A 25,026-nucleotide genomic window follows, 5' to 3' on the forward strand; every position below is an offset into this window, starting at 1 on the left:
ATCTTCCAATATCCCAAAAGAATACAGAACAGCCTCTCCTCTGTTGTCCTCTCCCTCCCCCTCTTCTTTCATCTCTAGTCCTTCGCTCTCCAGCCCCTTGAGGATTTATTCCTCCCATTAAAAGAAATGAGGGGCGGAGGATAGGGTAATTAGTAAAAAAAAGACAAAGTATAAAATGGCAGTTGGAATAACTCCCCATGAGACCAAAATATGTTCATCGTGTTAGTTTGCACAACAGAACTTTTTGTCCTTTTATGCTTTTTTAATGTTCTTCCTCCTCTACTCTCTTGACTCTCACAGTGGTAGAGCAGGAGGTTTGGTCTTTTTACATTCTGTTTCTTTCCATCATCACAGAGGAGAGGTCATCTTGTTTTATCTCCACACCATCTTCATTAAATTAAAATCATAATTAATTAATTTTCTCTCTTGCACATTCATCCCACTCATTCCTCCTCTTCTGCGGCGCAGCTCCTTCTCTTCATCATCAGACGTAGGCTGATTCGCTGGACTGTGTGCGTCCCAGGTTGGGTGGCTGGGACAGATGCGCCATGTCCTTCTTCCTGATCTCACAAATGGACTTCCTGCGGGCCTGGACGCCCCTGATGGCAGCCTTGATCTTGCGCCAGCCCAGATGGTTGAGCTCGGCCAGGTTGAGGACCACACAGATGCCACTCACCGCAAACATGAACACCAGGAAAACCGTTTTTTCTGTTGGGCGGGACACGTAGCACTCCACCTCCTTCAGACATGGGTAGCGGTCACACTCGAAAATCCCTGGCACGCTAAAGCCGTAAAGGAAGTATTGACCCGCCAAAAAGCCGATCTCCAGTGCGTTTCTGAACACTACCTGAATGATGTAAAAGCGGGAGATCCCTTCTTGCCGACGAACCTTGGAGCTCTTCCCATGGGTGAGGCCCCGCGGAGCGTTGGGGATCTCCTTCACCTCCAGGCAGTCAGGTTCCTCCTTCCCTCCTCCGCCATCACCACCATGCTGAACTAGAATTCCATTTATGTTGCGGAGCTTTCGTGTCCCGTCCCTTCCCCCGTAGTCCCTCTCCATGATGGGATAGAGAAATGAATAGCGCCGGTCTTTCTGCTTGGCTGACTGGTGGACTGAGTAGGTGATAAAGCAGAGGCTGGGCGTGCACACCAATATGATTTGGAAGACCCAGTAGCGGATGTGGGATATGGGGAAGGCCTTGTCGTAGCAGGCCTGGTTGCAGCCTGGCTGTAGGGTGTTACAGATGAACATGGTCTGCTCATCCTCGTACACTGTCTCCCCCACGATAGCGACGATCAGGATGCGGAAGATCACAACCACTGTCAGCAGAATCCTAAAGGAGAAAGAGAGAGATAAATGGGGTTCATACACTCAGAGACATTTAGTGATTTACTTTATTAGGATGAGATGTCCTGAGATATCCTTCCCAGCAAAGGTTCTAAAGATATGCTGAGTATGAGAGGACAGTGTGAGAAAGCAGGAAAGAAGAATAACGGAGATAAGGAAGCCTATGAAGGCTGAATGGAAATATATGGTTTGAAGATTTTTAATCCAGAATTTTGAAAGATCAGCTTTGAAAAGAGTAAAGATGCCCAATACGGCTGCAACTAACATTATTTTTTATTATCAATTAATAATTTTTTCAATTAGTTGTTTGGTCTATAAAATGTCAAAAAATAGTGAAAAGTAACCATCACAATTTCTGATGAGAAAGCTGTTTTTAAATTAAACCAATAGTCCAAAACCTGTGATAAGCGATTTACTATCACATAAGACATAGAAAATCAACATTTTTTTCCTTGAAAAAAAGCTTGAGTGATTAATCAATGACCAAAATACTTGGTGATTAATTTTCTGTCAATCAACTAATACAGCGATTGACTATCATTTAAGCTCTACTGCACAGTAAAACACTATACAGTGTCAAAAATGTCAGTGGTCACATCGGCATTTAAAGCTGCCAAATTTTACTATAAATCAATTCAATTAAATGGAATCTGTGGATTCTGTCTGTGGGACATCTGTGGGAAAAGTTAAATAAATGCATGAATGTTCTGTCTCGAGTTCAATTTTCGTGAACTTTGACATGCAAATTTGTGCTGTTGACCAATACCATCTATAACCATGTTTTCATCACTGAGCTTTGAGGAAACGGAGAGCAGGAGAGTCCAAAATGGAACAAGCAATTGAAGCTGTGTCACTCCATCTTTTATTTAACCCTCCTTTGTTGGAGTGTAAACTGCTCCACTAAAGAGGAATAATTTGCAGACAGTTACGAGACAGAAGTCGATGGTACAAAAACAAGTTTGTGTGAACATATTGGCCCATTAGTGACTGAGCTAACCAGCTTTTTTCCTCCTCAATAACTCGGCCAAGTACAGAGAAAATAGAAAGAAGGTTGAGGAGATATTGTGACTGACTAGAACCAGCATGTTTCCAGCTCTCGTTGTTCGTTCTTGTGTTAGCTGTTAGCTCACCAGCAGTTTTGTCCCTCAGTCACCAAGCCTATAGTCCTAAATATTTTTTATGAAAATGTATCAAACAATGGACTAACGCAACTACAGAAAGGACAACTGTACTGTGCTGAAATATAGATAACAGAGATTAAGAAGTGAACGAAAAAGGGAATTGCATATCACCTTCAACTGTACATAAAAGGGCAAGATAATTACGGAGGAAACACAGGAGAAATCTGATAGAGGATGCAACATATACATTTTTAAGAAGTCAGAATCAAGGTCAAGGAATGAAAGAGGGAAGTGAATTGTCAAATCACAGCAGGGGGCTTTGGGAAGGATTTTGAGCTCTATCAGAATGAGAAGTGAGGAGTCCCTTCAGCCAGCTGGTCCTGAGGCTCACCTCCTCTAACAGCACAAGGCCTCAGGACAGCCTGCACACAATCTGGCACAAGGAAAATTATAGCTAAAGAAAAAGACAATTACATTAACTGTTGGACATCTACCCACAAAAACTCAAAGCAAATGTCAATACTATTTGGCTCTAAACAGACAGTACACAGTAGCAGACTATCTGACCACTGTGACTGATCAGAAACTAAGAACGACATTAACTAGCTCGGTCATAGAGACTGGCTGACACAAGCAGACCTGGCTGCCTAGAGAAGACACATATATGAAGACATTAGAACAAAGTTCTTCACAAAAATTAAATGTAAATTCCAAGATGCAAAGGTTATGCACACACACAATCTTCGGTCATCAAACAATCTTTCACAAACACACACACACACACACACACACAAAAACCACACACGCACACAAAACACATTTACTGTTTTCTGCCATTTTATTGTTCTATTTATTTATTTTATGTAATGAATTTTTTTTTCATCTCATTATTGAATTGTATTATCACTTGGTACTATTGTTCATCAGACATTCATGCCAATAAAGCATACTGAACAGAACTGAAAAAAATGAGTCACAGAGGCAGAGAAAGGAGAAAAAATTGTACTAATGACAGAAAGGGACACTGTCAACGTTTAGTCACTGATCATCCTGATAAGAACCAGAGAAGAAGAGTGCTCCGAATCCTTTTTATCAGCCAGAGTAAACACAAATAACAAGAAGAAAAGCAGTTAGTATAAGTGGAGCCTCGATGTGTCATCAGTCCTCATAACTCACAGCCCTATTATCTGTGACTTAAGATACAGTTTGTGTGTGTGTGTTTTGTAGGAGTTTTACAGGTAAAAAAAAAGAGGTGAGATGACACATTTCATCTTATTTTAGTTTCTTCTGCATCATTAGGCCCAGTTAGCATGGCAACCTCAGTTTAGACTCATGCAAGTTCAAACTGTGATCTGTTCCTACACACGTCCAAACGCACATACGCAATCATACAGAGTAATCTCAGTTGTTGACTTTGTTTTGAACAATACCTGCACTCTCTGTCCTTTCACTGCCTTAGCAACAGGTGAAACTGAGTTGAACCCTGCAGATTAGGTGCTATTTCTGTGTGGGGTGTGGTAGGAGAGAGAGAGAGATTGTAGTTGTTGAAATTAGGTTCACTTCAATTCTCTCTGTGTGTTTTTGTGCATGTTAATGTGTGTCTACCCAAGTATATGCTGCTTACATGTGCTGACTTTGGTATATCTGTACATTTAGTATATCTGTGTGTTTCCATGATGTTAAACATAAACAGTAGATAGACGACAGGTTTCTATTCCTTCCCCCTGCTCTGCTCTCCTCTCTTGCAGACATCCTCCCCTTTGTTCTTATTCATCCCTCATTTATTTTTCAGATCTGAGAGCAAGCAAGCACTTTAGATAGCAGGCTTCTTGCTTTTCACAGTCTGAGTGAGCCTGCTGGCTGTCTCATATTGTAATCTATGACTAAACTAAGTCTGGAACAAGGCTGCAGACTGCAGACAGGACTGGACATTGCTGTTAATCTGTTGATTGATTGCTGACTTGAAGTTGAATCCCACAGATATGAGGGAGTTCAAGCCAAGTTCCACATAAGATCAACTCTCACTAATCACCACCATTTATATTAATGATAATCTCATAAATAACAGTATGATAAATCACTGTCATTACTTCATGTGAACCCAGAGTACATGCCATTACAGTGGCCCATCAAAACCTGACCTCATTACATTTATCATGGATTTATGGGTTTTGTGTGCATACAAGTCAATAGATTGTGACATATAAAAATGGCTTTGCAGGCAGTGCTGATGGGCAGTACGGCGTGCTGCAGAAAGAGCAATTTGTTCCTGAGAAAAGGTCAATGTGCATAACAGAGAACATTTAAATTTAAAGAGATAAAGCTTCACAACAAATACATTGTAAATGCCTTTCAGACTTTAACAGTAAACCATAAGTCAAGCAGTTTTACATGATGGTATCATGTTTGAGAGGTAAATGTTTTCCATAAAATTTGCTCTGGCAAACTGCCTACTTAACACCTAGTAATACTTCTGTAACATTTTCTACACAGCTGAAGTGTAGGTAAAAGCAGGTACATCGCCAGAAAAACATGCAAAAGAATAGAGCATTCTGAGGTTATTGCATATATTGCATATATTACATACTGCAAACCAATAACAAGAAGCAATGAAGGGACACTTTAAGGGCTGTCTGTTGATTACAGAATCATTTCAAAGGGGTAAATTGACTCTAAAGTGAGATTTTTGCGAGCTGAAAAAGCCATACTACTTTTGTAGGAATGGCTGGAAATTGATTTGGCATCAATAACCAATATTAGTGATTTGCTCTCACAGAAAGTCATGAATTTTAGATAAAGATAAGATTGTAATGTACAATACAGAGTTTACATGGTAAAAATGATTAAACTATCTTAAAAATTTTGCACATAAGGTTTAGTATCAGTCCCTCTCAAGACTGATCAACAGTCAAACCAGGACATTTCTCTTAACGCTTTTGCATCCTTGAGACAGTTTCCATTTAAAGTCCCACCATAACCTCCGTTTCACTCACAACTCTCCCTCTAGATAAATCTGAATTTATTAGATAAAATCAACAAGAGACTGTGTCAAATTGACCTCAGGCCAGTCCACTGTGTTTCATAGAAAGAGAAGATGATCATACACTATGTGTACAGTCAATACAGATTGATTAAATAAAACTGACTTGGAAAATCTGTTAAAAGTCCATCTGGACACCATTGTGACGGGACAGTGGCTCCAGGGGGAGGCCCATGCCACTGCACCTTAGACGTTGCCAGATAATCATTAGATGACATTTGGCTGTGTGAAGGGTAATCTACCAATCGCACAGTGGCTTTGCCAGTCTTGTGTGGCGCAGATGTGGAGTCGAAGGGCAGAGTTAATCCTTTCCAGAGTCTGACGGCGTGCGGTTCACATGTACCTTTCATCAAAACAGCAGGTCACCAATGATGAACTCCAAAATGAAAAATAAAAGACTTATTGCCAGTCCGCCCACCTGTGATCAGCCCACCATGTGGAAGTGGAGGGGAAAAATAAATGCAAAAAAATGAAAATGCTTTTGCCCTTGTAGTGACTCCATTAAGGAGCTTAGTGAGCAGAGAATTCACAATACCAGAGTGAGAGAGTGCTGCACTAAATGTGTGCACGTGTGCACATGTGCACATAGCCACACACACATATATATGTTTGGCCACACACATGCATGCTCGCTCACATATCCATGCAGCAAAACACCATCCAAACAGTGAGTGGAGACTGTTAAAAAGTGACTGCATGGCTACTGAAAAAGACATCAAATTACTGTTTAAGATGAATTAGTTCCAGACAGGGATAAAAAGATTATAAAGTCACTAAAAACCCCCAGCGTGGCTCGGACATCTTCTCCTTAAATTAAAAGAGGAACCTGCCAGTGCTGGGACAGAGTGCAAGAGATAGAGGGGGGTAGTGAGGAAAACCAGCAATGGAGGAAAATCTCATCATAGAGAATGAATTATATAATAGCTTCCACACGCAAACCCACTGCTGTAATCTGTGGCTGGGCCAAGGGAGGATTCTTGCATTAGGTTTTTTTTTTTGTTAATGCCATCGAATAGCTTTAGATTATCGTACCACACACAGCAACCCCCACCTGTTTTTTCTCTCCTCTCTAGTGTATCTTTCTTTCTTTTTTCCCCTTTCTTTCATTTGCCCTCCCTCTTTTCTCTGCGAACAGACAGAGCAGGCATTTAAAATGCCATGGTGGTTTCCCACTGAAATGGAAGACACCATCCCAAAGTCCACATAATGCACTTTTGTGTGGAAATTGTGCACACACTCTATACTCACCAGTTGTCTTCACTAAATTGTACAATTACACTACATTTGTGTTGCAGAAATCTAAATCACAATAACTTGATTGATCATCATTTATCAAGCAAAAATGGAAAATATTTGCTGACCTCACCTGGCAAATGTGAAGATTTGCAGCTTTATTCTGTGTCATATCATTGTAAATTTGATATCTTTAAAAATATTTAAGATTGGATTCTTAAACTTGTAACAGGTATTTGTCACTGTTTCCTCACATTTTATCGAATAAACAATCAGTACACTGGCAAAAAGAAAATAATCAAGAAAATCATTAGTCTCAGCCTTACGTTGTGCACATATGCTTCAGATATATACGGCAGATATATTAGCACATTTCAACACACTCACACCTTCTGTTCCCAGCAGACATTGTTTATTGTTCCCCTTGACTAATATGTTGCCAGTGTTACCACACAGGCGGTGGTGATTATGCAAAAACATTATGTCAACATAACTCAAAAAAAACGCCTCTTCTCCTCCAGCAATTTTGTGTCCCCGACCCGCTGTCTTTCTCTCTTTCTCTTCCATCATTATCTGACAGTGGATATCTTGCACTAAGGGGGCGTTTGTTATATTCAAAGCTCTCATTACGGATGTGCAGTTAATTGTCAAAAATTAAACATGTGCAGTAACGTGAAAACATATTCATAGATTCTGCCTCTGACAGGAGAAATCCAGTTCCATCTGCCCCCTCCATATGCATGCACATGTGTGTAGACACGCACATGCACACACACACACACACACACACACACACACAAACAAACAAAATGTTGCTGTTGCCCCTGCACCCTGCATATTCAACTTCAAGAGAAATTGAAATGCCATTCACAGAGCAGTTCCCTTAATATTATTGAAGATCCTTCTGTATGTTTAATGTCAGCCCCTTATAATGAAACCTTGAATGTTGTTTACGTGGCAAATGGAGAGGATGAGATGAATAAAAATAGAAGTAGAGGTAAGGTGGGAGTTGTTTGTGGCTCAATATGGCTAGAGCTGGAATTGAGTTTTAGGGGTTAGTGAGGAAAAGCATATGAAAAATGCCCACACTTGTGTTGCTGTAAGCATTTTGGAGTATACTGTTCACCAAAAATGCTCACAGTATGTTGTTCTCTGTGGAGATGTGGATAGAGACAGGGAAAAGCAGAAAATTTAGGAGCAGCAGAAGAAGACGATTTAACCAGGAAAAGGCAAAAATGTGGGAGAATAATGAGGAAGAGGAGGCAAAGGACAGGAAATGACTGGCCAGGGATCGATAAGGAGCGAGATGTTTTGGAGAGATAAGAAGATGTAACAGTGGAGATTAAAAAAAAAAAAAGAAAAAAAAAGCAGTGGCTCCTTTACCCAGAAACCCGACACAACCCCCCCCTGCCCCCCTTTCCTTTTCTCTCATCTCTCCTCCCTCCCTCTCTCCCTTCAATCTCCCCTCCACTCAGCTTCCCTCTGCTAGTTACCACGGCAACAGGCGAGGGGCAGAAGGGAGATGGAGAGAGAGAGAGAAGTGTGCCGACTAGCAGCTAAGTCAACTAAAGAACAGCGTATTTCTGATGAAGAGTGGAGCAGATTTGTTGCACCAGTTAGAGGATGGCTTGGGTGCCTTCAAAGAGCCTGTTAGTTTACTTTATGCAAAAGCCTGAAGAAGAGTTCACTGAAACAGCAAATTATGCCAAGAAGGCAAACTAAATTATGCTGCTGTGTGGAAGTTGCTTAGAAGATAATTCAGAGGGGAAAACAAGAACATGTTGGCCCTCTTTTAAGAGAAAAGAAAATCAGCTGCTACTCTTGTTCAAAAGCCACCTAAAAGAACGAATGTTGAAAATATGCTCTTGAAAATTAAATACAGTTTATTGTTATGTTGTTTTTAGGGATGATAGGTTCAGTGATAAAAAGTGCAGCTCTGAGCTCTGTCTTTGCAGGCTGAGGAGCCTGTTAGCTGCTCTTGACTGTGATGTAAACAAGCCCAGTGTTGTGGCTGACCTGCTAATCCTTTTCAGAGCCTCACCTTTAGCCTTTATCAATACCTGTTCCCTTACTGCTTAGCTCTGTCTTTTCTCTGCACCGCTCCCCTCCCCCACTTGTATCCCTGCTGCCTACCTCTGCCTCTACTGTTCATTACATCTCTTACCTGTATCTCTCTGTAATTTACCCCCCGGTCCATGTCTCTTAAATATTCCCCAATCAGCCTCCCATCTTAAATCTTTTGTTTACAGCCTGTGCTTCTCATTTATCCTAATAATAACACGAGCTGCAATTTCTCTGCAGTACAGTTTCTGAACATATCAGAGATGTGGGAAGTCAAAGGTCTGGAACTAGGTTAGCCTCTCACTGCAGTTTCACACCAAATTCAATTCCATGAAGCAAGCAGAAGTCAGAAGACCTATAACCATGTGCACACAGCATGATGGGTTTGGGATGAAGACATGAGCCAGATGTGCTACGTACAGATTTGAAGCTAATGCTAGCTAATTAGCTCTTCCAAATTGACTGTTACATGACACTTTTGACATGACTTTGAAAATGATTTGATCTACCACCACACAAAGACTGTTGTTTCTCTAGTGAGTAATATTACACGAAGTAGCCTATACTGTTTTAGCCGCTACTTTGGTTCTGATACGCTAAATACCAGCTAGCGGGCATAACTATTTTTAGTGTAAACACCTATCCAATTAGCAGGCCAGAGCAAGACAATGAAAAGGATTTCAAAAGGAATAAAACCATAAAATGGAAAACATGCTTACTACAACAATGTTAAATTACGTTAAAAAAAAAATTTCCTTCAAGCTTATGTTTTCTTGTTGCCATGCAAAACCTCCTACTAAAAGTCAGCACTGGTTTGTTTTAACCACAACATTTCCCTAACCTTAACCAAGAAATTTTAGTTGCCTAAACCTCAACAGACCTTTGTGGTGGCAAATCAGAAAATACTCATATGAATCATTTTATTGTTTAGGTATGAGGAGAAGTTAAACATACAATACCCATATATACAAACAAAAAAATCCAATGACTTCATGATGTGAAGCAGCATGAAATTTGCAGTAATGTTTAGCCATCAGTGTTCGCAGTAATTTATTTACTCCTACAGTACCCTATCCTGCCTTTCTTCTCCTTATTTCTTTTTCCCCCTCTTCACATTTTGATCTTCTGTCTGCCCTGTGTGTCTTAAGGGTGCCAGTTGGTCATCCAAACATACCAGCGGCTCTGACAAATCTAATCCTGTCACATCAAACATGGACACTTGTCATACTCTCTTTCTCTCTCAGTCTGTGTTCCCTTACTTAGGTTTATCAATAGCTCATAGTTCATGGCGGGTCACCTGGCACCAAACTGTATCCAACCTTACACAGGAGCCCTCACACACACACACACACACACACACACACACACACACACACACACACACACAAGCACAGACACACACAACCAGAAGGGATGTTCCGGTGCTTCAGGCCAGTGACATAAGGACTGAGGGGGCTGCACTCTCCCCTGCTGACAGACCTTTATCCTGCATGGCGCACACACACACACACACACACACACACACACACACACACACACACACACACACACACACACATACACACATACACATACACACTCACAATCACACTCAAATGCTAAGGCAAATGTGTGTGCTTGCATCGCACAAGAAGAGAAGGAATACTCTCGGCTCATGCAAGATAAGAACACCTCTCCATCCACATGTGCACATACACACACATTTTAATCAGAGACACACACACACACACACACACACACACTCTTCCAGCTGTTGCGGGGCGTCACAAAGCCGATTGTGTCTGACATTGCCTGGGTGTTAGTTCCATCCTCTTGGGAGAAGATGAAGATGAATTTCTGTCATACCGACCAGTAATAATGGTTTTACCCTCATTGTCTAGTCCAGGACCCTTTGATCTCCAATCAGGGGGCTTCAGAGCTTCTTGGGTTCAATTTGGTTCAGTTCAGGTAAATCACTAATGACATTTACCAGTGTAGCTTATTTAGATGAATATTCAAGAAGCAATATTTCCAAAGCAACCAAATACAAATAATCCCAGAAGCGTAAACATTAAGATATTTGAGGGCTCATACTGTAAACAGTATGTGGGTGGTGAAGAATTGGTAGGGAGGTATTTACTGTAGATAAATTAGTGAACAGAATCACTTTTGAACATTATTATTTGTATCATTTGCAAACAGTTATGCAGCTATCTATTCTTCCTCTGCATGCACTGCATTTGCACTGTATGTACACTATATGTATTTCTGCTGCATTGGTAAGGTTGTTGGTGACAGTGCTCTATTTATTATAGTATAGTCTCTGTGTGTAATCCTGCATCTGTAAGCTGCTAAAATGGAAATCTAATAATAATATATTCTAATACTGTTCACTTATCCATATCTCTCCCTGTCTCCCTCTGTCTCCCTCTCTCTCTCTCTCTCTCTCTCTCTCACACACACACACACACACACACACACACACACACACACAGGTATTTAAGTGCTGTTGATGAATGTGAACTGACTGGCTGGCTCTGGAGATAAATTGAAGAAGATCAGCCCTACTGAGGCAGACAGTAACTCACATCTAAGACAGTAGTAGCTCACATAAACACACACGCATGCACGCACACACAAGAACACACATGCAAACATTTTATTATTCTTATGTGTTAATTAAAATGATGTATACCCATTAGAAAACAATTTCCCATTGTATTTTTTAAACACTAATAAATAACAGATTGATCCTGAGAGAGGTTAAGTGTGTCCCATTTTCCTACCACTACACTGCTACATAAGTGTACTGTATGCAAGGATCTCCATGACGATAATAACTGTGGCAGTTACCTTGGCAACAGATTAGGCAATCAAGTGAGAGTTAAATAGGAACACAGGCATTAAAAATAGACTTTCTAAAATCTACTCTGAGTGATCATTCAGAAATGGATCAATGGCAGGAATGGAAAGAAGTGACACAAGCGAGCGGTCACCATGGCAACAGAACAGCCAGCAGGAGCTTTGTTTTTTTGGGTACGGTTGTAAGGTGTTGATGGAGGGGTGAAGCATGAGCAGGAGAAAGAGCAGCAGGAAAGAGGAAGAGAGCGAAATGCGTGGGCGGGAAAGGAGGAGAGGGGGGTCAATGGAGGGAAATACAGAAAGAGAGAGAAAGAGAGAGAGAAACGATGGGCATAATCCGGATTAAATCTGTGGGTTTTGGACAATCCCGAGTTAGGGCCATCACGTCCATGCCAACTCCCCACCCACAGCGGCTCTCCCGTGCCAAGCCCCAACCCAAATCAGCCGCTCTGGCACATGCAGGGAGCCTCCATGACACACAAGCAGACAGCACATGGCCGTGCAGGGAACATCCCAAACACACTCAAATATTTTTATAGTGTTTTTTTATCTACCACTGAGGCTACAATAGAAAAGAAATCAGAAATATGATTGAGAAAGGTCCTTGTTATATTTTGTATTAACACATCTCATTGATCTGTATATAGTTGGATTCAATTTACACACTAAAATCTTGCTGTATTTGTTTTTCTCTGATAAATATAGTATGTAAATGTAGAAAAGGTGATTATTTATTATTGTTTATCATATTATATATATTATACAGTTATTATTATATATTTTATTATTATTATTGATACATTAGCAGTTAAGCAACATTTTAATATATATGAATGAATATTATAGCTGTTTGAGGAGCCATCAAATTTTTATAGAGTTCGACTGTTTATATGATTCAACATTGCATCATATTTTATTGACTGATCGTATGTTTTGTATTCTAAATCTAATATACTATTCAGCTCATATGGGACAAAGAAACTTACTGTGACATTTAAGCTTACCTATATTTGAACATTTCTGCACTTTTATTGCTTTATATGCTCATTTTTACACTTTGTAAGTTATACATCTGAGTTCATTTGAGATCCAAGGTCCATCCTTGATCATGGAAATTCCCATTTGTCATGAAATTGTACTGTTTAATTGAACATGGATGTCCTTAAACAAGCTAAAAATGCATGATGAGGAAGATTGTGTGATTTGATCAAAAGCCTCAGAACAGCTACTCAGTGGACTTTGTGGTGAGATATATTTTATAATGTTATAATAATACTTTAATGTCATTCCCTATACTTCACTACCATGTCTGAATTCCAAATACTGTATCAAGTCCATCGAATACCGAGTTCACACATAATATTTACTGTCTGAAAGCTTAGTAAAGTGAATAGCATTTGAAGTGAAGCTCTATCTCTACTATCCACCATCTGATAGGACGTGAATGCTGCATCCTCATTTCATAATGTCACACAGATGCCTGTTGGGAGATACAGCTCCCTCCACTAAAATGGCATCCAACACTATGAGTCCTGCTGTTCTCATTCGACAGGTTTTGAAGGCTAAATTTATCTGCTTCACATTACAGCACTGTCTACCAAGAAGCCTTTTCATAATTGGCTAGGAGAGCGGTGTGAATGTAGCATATTGCCGAGAGACAAACACACTCCCTGCGGCTCCACTTCACTGCTTAATTGAAGAATCTGTGAATGAGATTGTGTGTGGAGCGTATGTGTGGCGAAGAATGAATGCATTGTCACACATTATCTGGTTGCTCATATGATCAGCTGCAAAGACGCAGACTGTGAATTTTGGCAACATGCACGTGTGTGTGTGTGTGTGTGTGTGTGTGTGTATGTTTCTACCCCTGAGTAATGAATAAATATAGTAACCACGCTGCAAGTTCGCTTACGTGCATGTTTGTATATTTGGATGACCATCTGGTTATGAGTGCATGTGCACACGTGTGAGGGAGCAGTGAATCAGATGTCTCCTTACAGTATGTTGGTGTTGATGTGTGTGTTTTATCAAGGTATAAGGTGCTTGACTGGTGTACTCTCATGTTTTTTTTATTCATGTTGAGTCAATAACGCTGTGCAGAAGCTGACACTACCTCTGAGGAACAGTCATTACTAACACACACTCAAAAGTGCTCAAAGAGACGAGCATGCCGTTCAGCAGTCTAAGTGACTCTTCACCCTCACCTTGTTCATTAGAGACCCCCAGTAAAGTGTGAAGATGCAGCCAATGATGGGAGCTCAGGCGGGTAGGGATAAGGAGAATAAATCAATGGCAGAAGACTGCGTCCTTTTCATCTTCAAAGAGTGAGATGGAGTGAGATAAAGTGCGGAGGCAGAGTGAGAGAGAACAAGACAGAGAGAGAGAGAGAGATGTGTAGAGGAACGGTTTTATCCTAACATAATGATCAATCAAACAAAACAAGAATGTCAGCTTTATGATACCCGCCTAGAAATGCTGTTAGTCATCTGTAATAAAAGCAGATTGTATAAATAAGACAAGTTCACAGCCACAAGCTCACACAAATAGAATCGACTGAGAAGACTTCAAAAGCCGCTGCATTTCTCTGTACCAAACAAAGATCAAAGTTGGCTATTTGTATTGGTTGCATTCCTCATATTTTATATAATTTTGTTTATTTCACTGCACAAGAGAGTCAGATATTCTGTATCAGTGAGCACAGCTGGTTCAGCATGAAACTGATTACCATCCAAACATTTCTTTACCAGCAAACCATATATGTACTGTGTGTTTTAGTAATCACACTTCTCAAAGATCATCTGCTAGGAATGTTTGCTTACATTTTGAGTTACCATAAGTCCTTTAAAGGGCACTCCACCTATTTTAGACATGAAGTTCAGTTTACTCCTTCTGAGGAGTCCTAAGCATGTGAAAACAGTTGTATAATCACTCCTGTAGCGCCGAAGGGAGCTTTCCAGTCTGAAAAAAATGACCCTGATGATGTCATAATGATGTCATCTGGGTTATCTTGGCTTGCTTGAGAGATTTTATCAGAGCCTGCATTGAAAACTGGAGGTGTGGGGTTTAAAAGAATTTGGCTTTAATGTGGCATGGGGGTCTAAGGAAAGGTAACCAATTGCATTATGGGAGTTGTAGGATCCAGTGATTTTGGAGCTTTCACCTCACTCATTTATGTTGTGTAATTATGCTATATGATATACTATACTGCATGTTTTACTTGAAATAACAACATTTTAATTAATATAACTCTACTAAATATTAAATCCCCTGTAATCCTTATTAGACCACGTTTAAAAGGACTGACAGCCTTGTAATAAAGATGGCATGTCATGTTTTTCATTACATCATTAACACATCCATGCGTTGTAACACCTCACTTTGACTCCACTAGAGACGGTCTCCATATTCTGTCATTGAGAAATCAGCTCTCTGTATGACAATGCCGATTCATGTTACAAGGTAAATTGCCCCTCTAAGATAAAGGTGATGCCAACATGGCAGAAAAATCTAGTTGCAGAGATGTGAAACGTGTCTGAGGTAGCTAAATCCTGACATCGCTCTTATCATCATGTGGTAATGCAGATGAGAGCAGGGACTGCTTGTCAGGTTGGTGTGTTCAAGTATTGATTTTTCTGACAACATACTGTAGATCTCAGCAGGTGATTCTCAGTCTTTAGGTGTCAGATCTGTCCTTGAAGGCACCATCAGGGATGAATACTCAAACTGTATCATGCTTTCAAACTGCATTACCACTTAAAAATAACTAAAAATATAAAGGCAACAGATTGATCACAGTGATTGATTAACAATTTCAAGTAAATGTGTGTAGTGCAAGTTGATTTTCACTGCCCTGTAGTCAAATGAACTGCAAAAATGGCTCGTTTATCAATCTAAAACACTAATGAGGACTAATAGCGCCGCTGGAGTAAAATATATAACTACATTTTTAAGGTCTGCTACAGTCGGCCATATTGAAGCTTTAAAAATAAAATATTCTTTACATATGAACATATGACTGGCGGCTAGTGTTGCAGGGTTGCTCTCCTGTGTTTTTTTGTGTGTATGTGTGTGTGTGAGATAATGTCCGGGTTAAACTAACCCCCCAGTATCATTCTAACACTGACCTGCTCTGTCCTCCAGCGAGGTGCTAACACTAAACCTATAAGCCTGCTGAGTCACCCTGCCAGAGACAGCTTCTCCCCAAGGCCCTGCAAGGTGAAATCTGTCTGAACTCTGACCCTTTCACCTGCTCATATCTCTCTGTCTTTATCCATTCATATCTTTCACTCTCTCCCCTCTCCCTTCAAATTCAAGTTATTGTATTTCAGCTGGGTCTTACCTGTCTCTCTCTTACTATTATCTCCACTCGTATCTTTGTCCTCTTCCCTCTTTACTATAGTTTTTGTATTTTTTTTTTAAAATCTAAATTACTAAAACACCTCTCTTTTTGCTCTTCTCCTGCACAGCCATGTATTAATTTCCATTCTCTCCTCCTTCCTATTCTTTATTGATGTGTCCTTCATTCATTTCTATATCTCTCACACACAAGATTCCCTGAGTTTTTCCATTGGCTAGTGTTTCCTCCTCAACGTATAATGTAATAAATGGTAATGTTGCACATTACCAACATTTATCGCAGATGTCAAATTGATGTAAGATTAGCAGTAACACAGCGTTTAAAGATGAGGATGTAGGGTTTATCTTCCAACATAATGTCTGATGAACACACACTTGCATTAGGAGCTTAATCGATTAATCCATGAGCCAAGTAAACAGCATGTCAACCCTGACCTTAGCATATGTGGATTGTGAGGATGAAGAGAGGGAGAATAAGGAGCCGAGACACATAGAGAACGAGGGGGGGGGCGAGTGGATGTGAGGTGTAAGCAGAAAGAAATGAGAACACAAGCTGCATAATTACATGCAGTTGCTCTCTCTTTCTCCTCTGGCTACAACTCGGCATCTCCAGCAGTCCCTATGGAGATTGGTTGTAGTATTCCAGTCGTGAGAGGCTGTGAGCAGCTACAGAGCTTCTCTCCTCTGCTCCCGGGGCTCATTTTCCAAGATGTTTGTAGTACAGCTAGAGTAGATCTGTTCCACTATCAGTGCTGATGTGAACAGTAATGCACACTCAGGGAGCATCTTCAATAATAAACGTATCTTTGACATTATGATTATTTTGCAGAGTGTTGTTCATTAATTTGAAGTTTTATCAGCAGATGGATGCTATATGTTTGATATGCATCTGCCTCCCACCAGTGATTCATAATCTCCCTATGGAGCATGTGAGGTCATTTTAATAACCACCTTCTTATGGCAGCACGGAGAAGGCACTGACATTACAGCTGACAGCATCCCGGAGGTCATTACATATAGATGGAGGAAGTGTGAAAGCAGGGACAAGGAGGGACAGGATGAATAAATGTCAGAGGTCTCACATGGCCTTCTGTAAGTGTTTCTTTTTAACAATCTCTCAGGGGACTCTGCTGCAAGCCAGGCGATATCACAGCCTCTTTCTCACTTTCTTTTTTTCATTTTCTCCCCTGTAGTATCGCGTACATTTGCTAGATAAGCCTCATACCGTACAGACAAAATCATCCATCACCTCCGTGCGGGTTGCAAGCACTCCATGGGGATTTGCTAAATAAAAGCCTAATGATCTAAAGGTCATGTGACGACAGAGCCGTACCTGTCAACAAACACAGGCACGCTGAGCCTCATGTAAACACTGCTCACTAATAAATATTGGTTTTGACTCGGTGGCTTGTGACTTGCGTTGGACTGTGCTGAAAATGTGGCGCACACACGTGCTTTCCTAGACGAATGAGCTGACAGCATCTGAGTGACAACACTCATTTGACTCAGGAGAGCCATGCTGAGAAGTCATGCTGAGCAGCTGGCCTACGTTGAGATTGAGTGTATGGCTCCTGATCACCTCCTGTAAGGTGTACACGTGCAAAGGCATGCTGTGATGCAAAGAAACCTTCAACTATTTCTTCTTCCTCATGGATTCCACCACCTATTCCATATCTATTGCTACTCCTGGGACTTTTGTGTGTAAGTGCAACACCGTAAATGCTTTAGAAGAGAGCCTATCCAAAAGTGTAAACTGTTATCCTTATTTGTACCATTAATCATGTCAAGACAACACAAGCTCTTGGAGAGAGATTGGGGAAGCAGTGTGATGCAGCCAGGACAAGACTATGATGACCAGCTTTTCACCCTGCCTTTGAGTATGGCCATTCGGAACACGTATAAACACTTTTGCCGTCAGACATGGTCAGCAACACATTGTGCAATCTAGTTGGTTTGACACATACAGATGCCTCTCTATTACCGTATTGACCCTATGTAAGACAATTTCTTGTCCAGGATATGTGACAGGAAATATGTTTGAAAAAGTGAAGGATGTATATTTGAGGACTAGACAATTGCATGTTTACAACATCAGATATTCTTTTTGAGGAGAGAGAGAGCAATATGGGTTGTTAGTTGCTAGGCTAGTGAGCTTCTTTAAGTCTGTTTATAGCAAGTCTTTTGGTGTTAAGTCAGCCCTAAAAGAGTTTCGGAAGCCCAGTTTCTGACAACTTGTGTAACATGTTCTTTTGCCACAGAGGACATAATTCCTGGCGAAGCATCTAACAATGTCTGTACTGAAGAAACAAAGAAAGCAGCCAAAAATCATAGATGCCAGAGAGTGACATGATAAGCGGCTCAAAAAGACAGTCTGAAATCTTCTAACAGCCAGTGAAACTTGCCAGAGCCTGACAGGAGAGTGTGTGTGTTCTGCTTTTTGTGTGTCACTTTAAGAAGAGAGTAAACATCAAGGATTCATCTTTAAGTGTTTTGTAACTTCAAAAACTTTTCTTCCAAAAGCAGGTTTTGGAAAGTGGTCTGCATCTTCTTTTCAGAGTTATCTTATGTTTGAGCCAATACGGTAGCAACACTGATTCAGAAGTGTCACTTTAACTTTTGTTACATGGTGCTCAAGGTGTTTAACCACTGGTTCTGTCATTGAGAAAGATATTGCAAAAATAAATATTTGGTCTGCTAATTACTGTGATGGTTTATTTTAATGGGCACAAAAGTCAATGAGGTACTTACAGCTTTAATCACTCACTTAACATTCCAGTCGCTGCGACCCATGAGTCCATTTGTATTGCAAATGGACAGGCGTAAAGACTGTTTCATTAAGTGCCCCGTCTTCTATCAAGCTCCACTTCCTATTCCATTATTGGAGATCAATATCAGGGTGGTGGGAGGATGGACTTGCATGTTTAGCAGTCCCACTCTGACCAATGGCAGCTCACAAATGGGACTAGAGCCTATGGGAGCAGCAACAGCATGAGTGATGTGTTGACAGTAGTTAGGTAGAGAGTGCTTCATCACGGTTCATCCTCAGAGGCTGTGTCCCAACGCGGTCCCACAGTCCATCAGATGGTCCCAGGGAAGTCGATTTACACCCGGCCCACTGCCAGTAATGGCAGGAATAAATCACAGGTAGCAGGTGAATACACAAAGACACACACACACACCTCACAGACAGGACCGAAACCCATCCAAGCAAATGTGATATGCCCACAAAGTACACCGAAGCTCACATTTTACACACAGTCTGAGTATCTGTGCAGATGCACACACACATACACACACACAAACCCTGACGGTGGAAGGGAATCTCTACAGCCGTCTGTAATCTTACACAAACAGCGAGTGTTATATTCCCACTAATGTGTGTGTGACTCATGTATGACGAATCGACTCGGGCCTGCAGGCTGTTGTCATGGTGGGCTCATGAGAACACATGCTGGCATGGCCTCAGGGACAGACGCGCACACCACAACCTATCCAATGCTTCCTCCTGCAGGACGGCACCTTCACTGGCCAATAGGATGCATGAAATTGCAGTGCAGGGACCAATAGGTTTTAGGATTGAGGGAGTATTAGTGTGCGTTTATAAAAATTCATGTCAGCAGTGATGGCCCAGATTAGATGGTTTTGAGCTGTAGAAAAGCCAGATGCAGGGAAGGCACTTTACTGTGGGAACATACAGACTGTCACACAGAAAATAAAGCTATAAATGGTTGACTGGCTCTTTTCATATTATCAGTAATCACACTAAGTAATTAAGAGTTTTAATAAATACTATTAATGACATCCTCAAACAATTTATCCCAACAAATATACAAGAAATAACTCATGTAACATGAAAAACAGTAAAGTAATTCTCTTTGTAGAGTTAGTAAGAATCTTCAGAAGGAGAGGACAACCTATACTCAATCAAGTAGTCAATTGGACAGTCAATCAATATGTCAGTCAATTCAGTTTACAGCTGTAAAATTGAGAGGGAATACCAGAGTTGCACTTGCAGCTTTGCGTTATACTGCACCTTACAAGTACTACGGGGTACATTGGGTCAAATCATACTTCACGATTAATTTCTTCAATCACTGTCTAGCTCACATCAGTGTCATATATGCTTTCTGTGTATTGACATTGATTAAGACAAGCGTCTACAGACATGCTAGGAGCTCTATGAGGCTGTACTGAGGTGCAGTGCTTTGAGCTTAGCACCAACCATAAAGTACAGTTATGGGTTGATGGTCATTAGTCATCATTATGTTTGTAGGTATTTGATCATAAACCCAGTATTGGACAAATTAAGATCTTGACCTGATGATGGTCGAGACAAAACCATAAATGTCAACCTCAAGGTGGCACTAGAAAAAAAGTCAGGATCTCCAAAATCAGTAGGATTCATGTCTCTTTCTGGGAACTATGAATGTAAATGCAAAATTTCATCTCAATATATATGAGATATGTGACACATCCTTTAACGTGTCAACCTTAGTTCAAGCCACTTGACAGCAAACGTTCACTCTGTTGAGGGTCCTTGTGAAAAACATTGAATAGCTTCTACTAGCTGAAGAGATGCTGTTGATCTAAACCTGACCTCTACACTAAAAAACCTTTATGTAGTTTTCAAAAATGCGCAACCTCAGTTTCCTCAGAGAGAGAGAGACTGTATATAATGGCTTACTGATATTTGAAAACATTTCAAAACCTATGACTCTTTGGTTGAAACAGTCTATATTATAAAATCTAAAATATTATTGTAAGTGGCTCTGGAAATGGAAACCAAATGTACTGAGGCTAAACAAATACAAGTGAAACTGTACAAGGCTGTTTATAAGACTGCGTGCAAATGTTGATATTTTGAAAAAGTTGTGGCCGCTTCCTCTTGTGGATTCCTGTCATCTGAACATTTCAACTGTCTGGACAACAGATATAATCTGTGAAAAGATGATCTGAGGCTTTTTGCGGCCGGGTGTCCTGGGTGCCCTGCTAAGGTCATGACATGCAGCACCATCTCGTGACGAGACAGTCCTCTTGGCTTCCTACCAACGCCCCGCAGGCTGAGGCCATGTGTCTGCTCGCTTGTCTGTGAATAACTGCTCCTCGCTCACTTTGCCTTCACTGTCTTTTTACTCTTTCTCCGTCATCTGCTTCGTGTCTCCCACATCTTGCACTCTTATCAGTCGATTTCTGCCATTAAACTTTCTTGCTTTTCCACTCTCTTTTCCTCGAGTGCCCTTGGATATTTAATTTTTCTTCGTGCTTTTCCTCCTTAGCAACGCTCCCTTTCTCTCTCTTTGCTTTATCGCTCTCGCTGAGACCCTGCAGCCAGTATGACTAGTCCAGTTGATGAGTGACACTGTGCTTCCAGTGTCTCATGAATGAGGGACAACAAACACTGACCAATCATTTATCATAATACCAAGGGAAAGTCTAACTCACTGGTTCCCAACCTGGGGGTCCCAACCCCAAGTGAGGGTCGCCAATGCTTCACGGTGGGTCGCAAAACCTTCTTGGTTTTAAGGGGTGTAAGAAAACTTAAAAATATATATATATAAATATATAAAAAAAGTATATCTCAGCATTTCATTAATATCTGTGAATAAAATAAAATGTGGTTGTTAATTTTAAAGTTTAGATGTTTTTTTAGGATATAAACGAGGATAAGGGCGTGGTGAAGACATGAACACAAGCTGTATCTCTGCTAAACAGCCTCGTCCTGCATTAGAAAAGCATGCAGTTAAAACAATAGAACAACGGCAGAGCGTCAGGGGATGGAAAATACTGAATTTGTCTGAAATAAGCATAATAAGTATGTATGATAGTTAAAAATAAATAATACAAAGAATTGTATAAAACGTTCCTAAAAATATCTGCTTGTTTTATACAAACTTCCTGTGATTATTGCGTTCACTATTTGGGTTAATTGTACACTTGACAGTTGTTCTGTGCTTGTTATTTTTATGCATTGAATATGAAATTGTATGGAATATCCATAAAATATGTCACTTCGTCAGGGGTCATCAGTTTACTCAGTGATAGAACAGGGGTCCCTTAAGGAAAAAGATTGGGAACCACTGGTCTAATTGACCATTCAACCGACAGACTGCTGAGAACAAAGCTCAAAATCACATCAGTTTCATAACTCGGCATGACAAAATTCACATTCACAGCTTTGTCAGGAGAGGAAGACTCATCTTCTGCCAAAAAAAAGAATATTCTACACATCATTTACTTCTTAATCTGGCTGACATTTATTCACTCAATAATTCAAGAGTTGCACTAGTCAGAGTGAGTCAGAATAGCTACAGGGGATTGGTTTAAACTGCTAATTCAGACAGTCTCTAATGAACCCATGCTGAACCTGTTTTCAAAGATGTCCTAAGAAAACCCCAAATCAGCAATATGTCTTTTACTAGATGTAAAATCATGTTTAATACTGTCTACAGTGCTGATGTACCTCTGTGGCTAAAACTCTCATGAATAATTTCCCATTCTGTGGCCTACGAGAATGAGTTATTCAAACTAAAATACACGACATCCTGGCATGTGGAAGAATACATAAATCATAACCGTCGTGACACTGCAGTAGTGACTTGTTTTTTTAGGTTGTGGTATGACTTCATACTTGACAGAGAAAAAAAGAGAAAGAGAGATCGGGGGGAGTGGGGAGTGGGGAGGGTAACTGTGGGCACACTTGTGTAACGTGATGGCTTCCAAAGCAGACTTGACGAGAGTGAGGGAGGAGGAGAGGGGGAGAGTGAAGTCATCAGCACTAAGAGGTACAGTAGGAAATAGTGAATGGAGGCAATGTGGACTTTTAAGGGGAGATGTCCTCACACTGCTCTGGCAGCTGTGATATCCAAAGCCTCTGTGTGGGCTAATAGTGTCCCTCCTGGTTCTCTAACCCTCCCATCATGTCACTCAGAGAGATTAAAGAAGCTAAAGCCCCCCTCGCCCTGCCATCAGCCACTTTGGACCAGGAATCACTGACTGGAAGCGGGGAAGGATTCATATTCAGCATTTTCAAATTCTGTACACAAATAATAGGAATATGCATCAGTGTAGATACATGTAAAGAACAGTTTGTTCTTATTTCTCTATTTCATTTTAAATTTCCACCATGCAACAATCATTCTGGAGACCACAATCGCACGCTGTGCTCTGACGAGAACTCACCTTCCAATCATAGTAGAGTGCTGCTGCACAGCGGCCTCCAGGAGGCGCTCCAGGATGGTCCACTCTCCCATGGTCGGAGTTTGGAGGCATCCACTGGGCACAGGAAATCAAGGCTGACCCCACTTCTGGTGGGCTTCCCAGTCAGCAGGACACCAGTGCTGGTGTTAAAGTCCCTTTTTCTGACTCTTCAAGTCAGGGTCAGGCGAGGTAGGGAGCGGCTTTGGGTGGTGTGCTGAAACTGGTGTAAGACGCAAGTTAAAAGGAACCTTGAGGAAGCTCAGAGACACCCCATTGTTGCTGCTGTGATCTCCCTTTCTTCTCTTTTTATGTCTGTTAGGTGCTATAACCGAACACACACCCCCAAATGCACCTGAGATGGTTGGACCGAAGCTTGTCTCTGTGCTGGCTTCGCACACACCCACTCTAACGTGTGTGTGTCTGTGTGTGTGATTCTTCGTCCATGCACGTGCTCACGTGAGCGTGTCTTCCCACTTTCCTCTGATTACACCTGACCCTGTTTACTTCCTGACACACACACATACACACACACACACTACACACAACTGGTCTAACGTGCACACACACCAGTGCTCATCTACTTCTAGTGAGTTTCGAGGAGCAGCCACAGCTTGTGCAAACAGACATCCATCACCTGCACACTAACACTCCGCCCTCACACACTCGTTCTTTGACAGCATCTTGTAGTACTCTGGCCGGGCTCAGGTCCATACACTCATGTGAGCCTGAGTAACCAGGGATCTGTGTCTCTGCTCTTTCTCTTCTCCTCCATCCTCTTCATTTCTTCCTCTTTCCTTCCTCCAGCTATTTTTTCAAGGGATTCCTTCCTCCTCCTCCTCCTCCTCCTCTCTGTTGCTCCTTCCCTCTGCCCTGGTTTGGCTCAGACAGCACTGGAGAGAAGCATTGCACTCCACCACCGTCTCCTCCTCTTCTGCTCCCTCCACTTGAAACCGTGCGAGAGCCGCTGGTTTCTCCACTCGTCCTCCACCTCACTGCCTCTCTCTCTCTCTCTCTCTGTTTCTCTCAGCGTGCTTTATGAGAGGCAGCTCTCCTTCCTTCTCTTCCCTTCATCTTGTTTTTCCTTCCCACTTGGTTTCTCTCCCTGTTTGCGCTCTCCACCTGCCTCTGTCTCTCTCTCTGAGCAAGTAGGCAGCCAGACCGAGCGTGTGTGTAGAGGATTAGAGAGAGGAATCATCTCTGCTCCTCCCCCCTCTCGCTCCCTCTCACTCACTCTCCATCACTGTGTTTATCCTTCCCTCCTCCCTCTCCTCTCCATCTCTTACTGCTCTACCACCAACAACGCTACCACCACACTCTTCCAAAACACACATCTCATGATTTTTGTCGTCCATCTATGTTTTTTTATCACCTTCTCTCATGCTGTGTCGTGTGCATTCATAGGCCCACTTCACTGCAAGGAGGATCTGTGCTGTTTACACACACACACACACACACACACACAGAAGAGACATGAGAGACAGTGCCATGCCCAGGCTATGCAAGGATATTGAGTCGACACAGAGGAAGTGTGTGACAGAGGGAAAACGTGATGGAATGACTGTGTGTGTGTGATGGAATTAGCGACAGTCATCAAGATTTAGTGTAATTACTGGGAGGATGCTCTTTCCCTCTTTCACATACACTTTGTAATTTTGCCTCTTTTTTTGTTAAAGGACCGAACATCACATGGTACCACTGAGAGCAGGTTCCCACATAACAATAATCATTTTCATTCTCTACTAATCTTTTTTTTTTTTTTTTTTTTTTTTGGATTTATCAATTAATTGTTTAGTCTATAAAATGTCAGAAAATAGTGAGAAAAGCCCCTC

The 25,026-nt window shown here is 41.3% G+C and overlaps 1 protein-coding gene across 1 annotated transcript; it reads right to left on the bottom strand.

Moving 5' to 3' along the window:
* Positions 1 to 474: 474 nt before the first annotated feature.
* Positions 475 to 23,250, bottom strand: LOC121899038 (gap junction delta-2 protein). The gene is made up of 2 exons (XM_042414593.1): positions 23,180 to 23,250; positions 475 to 1,334 (listed from the first exon to the last, which is right to left on the bottom strand). Exons 1-2 carry the CDS (start codon positions 23,248 to 23,250, stop codon positions 485 to 487), a joined length of 921 nt encoding a protein of 306 aa, XP_042270527.1. The 3' UTR covers positions 475 to 484.
* Positions 23,251 to 25,026: the final 1,776 nt, after the last annotated feature.

This window comes from Thunnus maccoyii, chromosome 6 (assembly GCF_910596095.1).
Source record: "Thunnus maccoyii chromosome 6, fThuMac1.1, whole genome shotgun sequence".
Lineage (NCBI taxonomy): Eukaryota > Metazoa > Chordata > Actinopteri > Scombriformes > Scombridae > Thunnus > Thunnus maccoyii.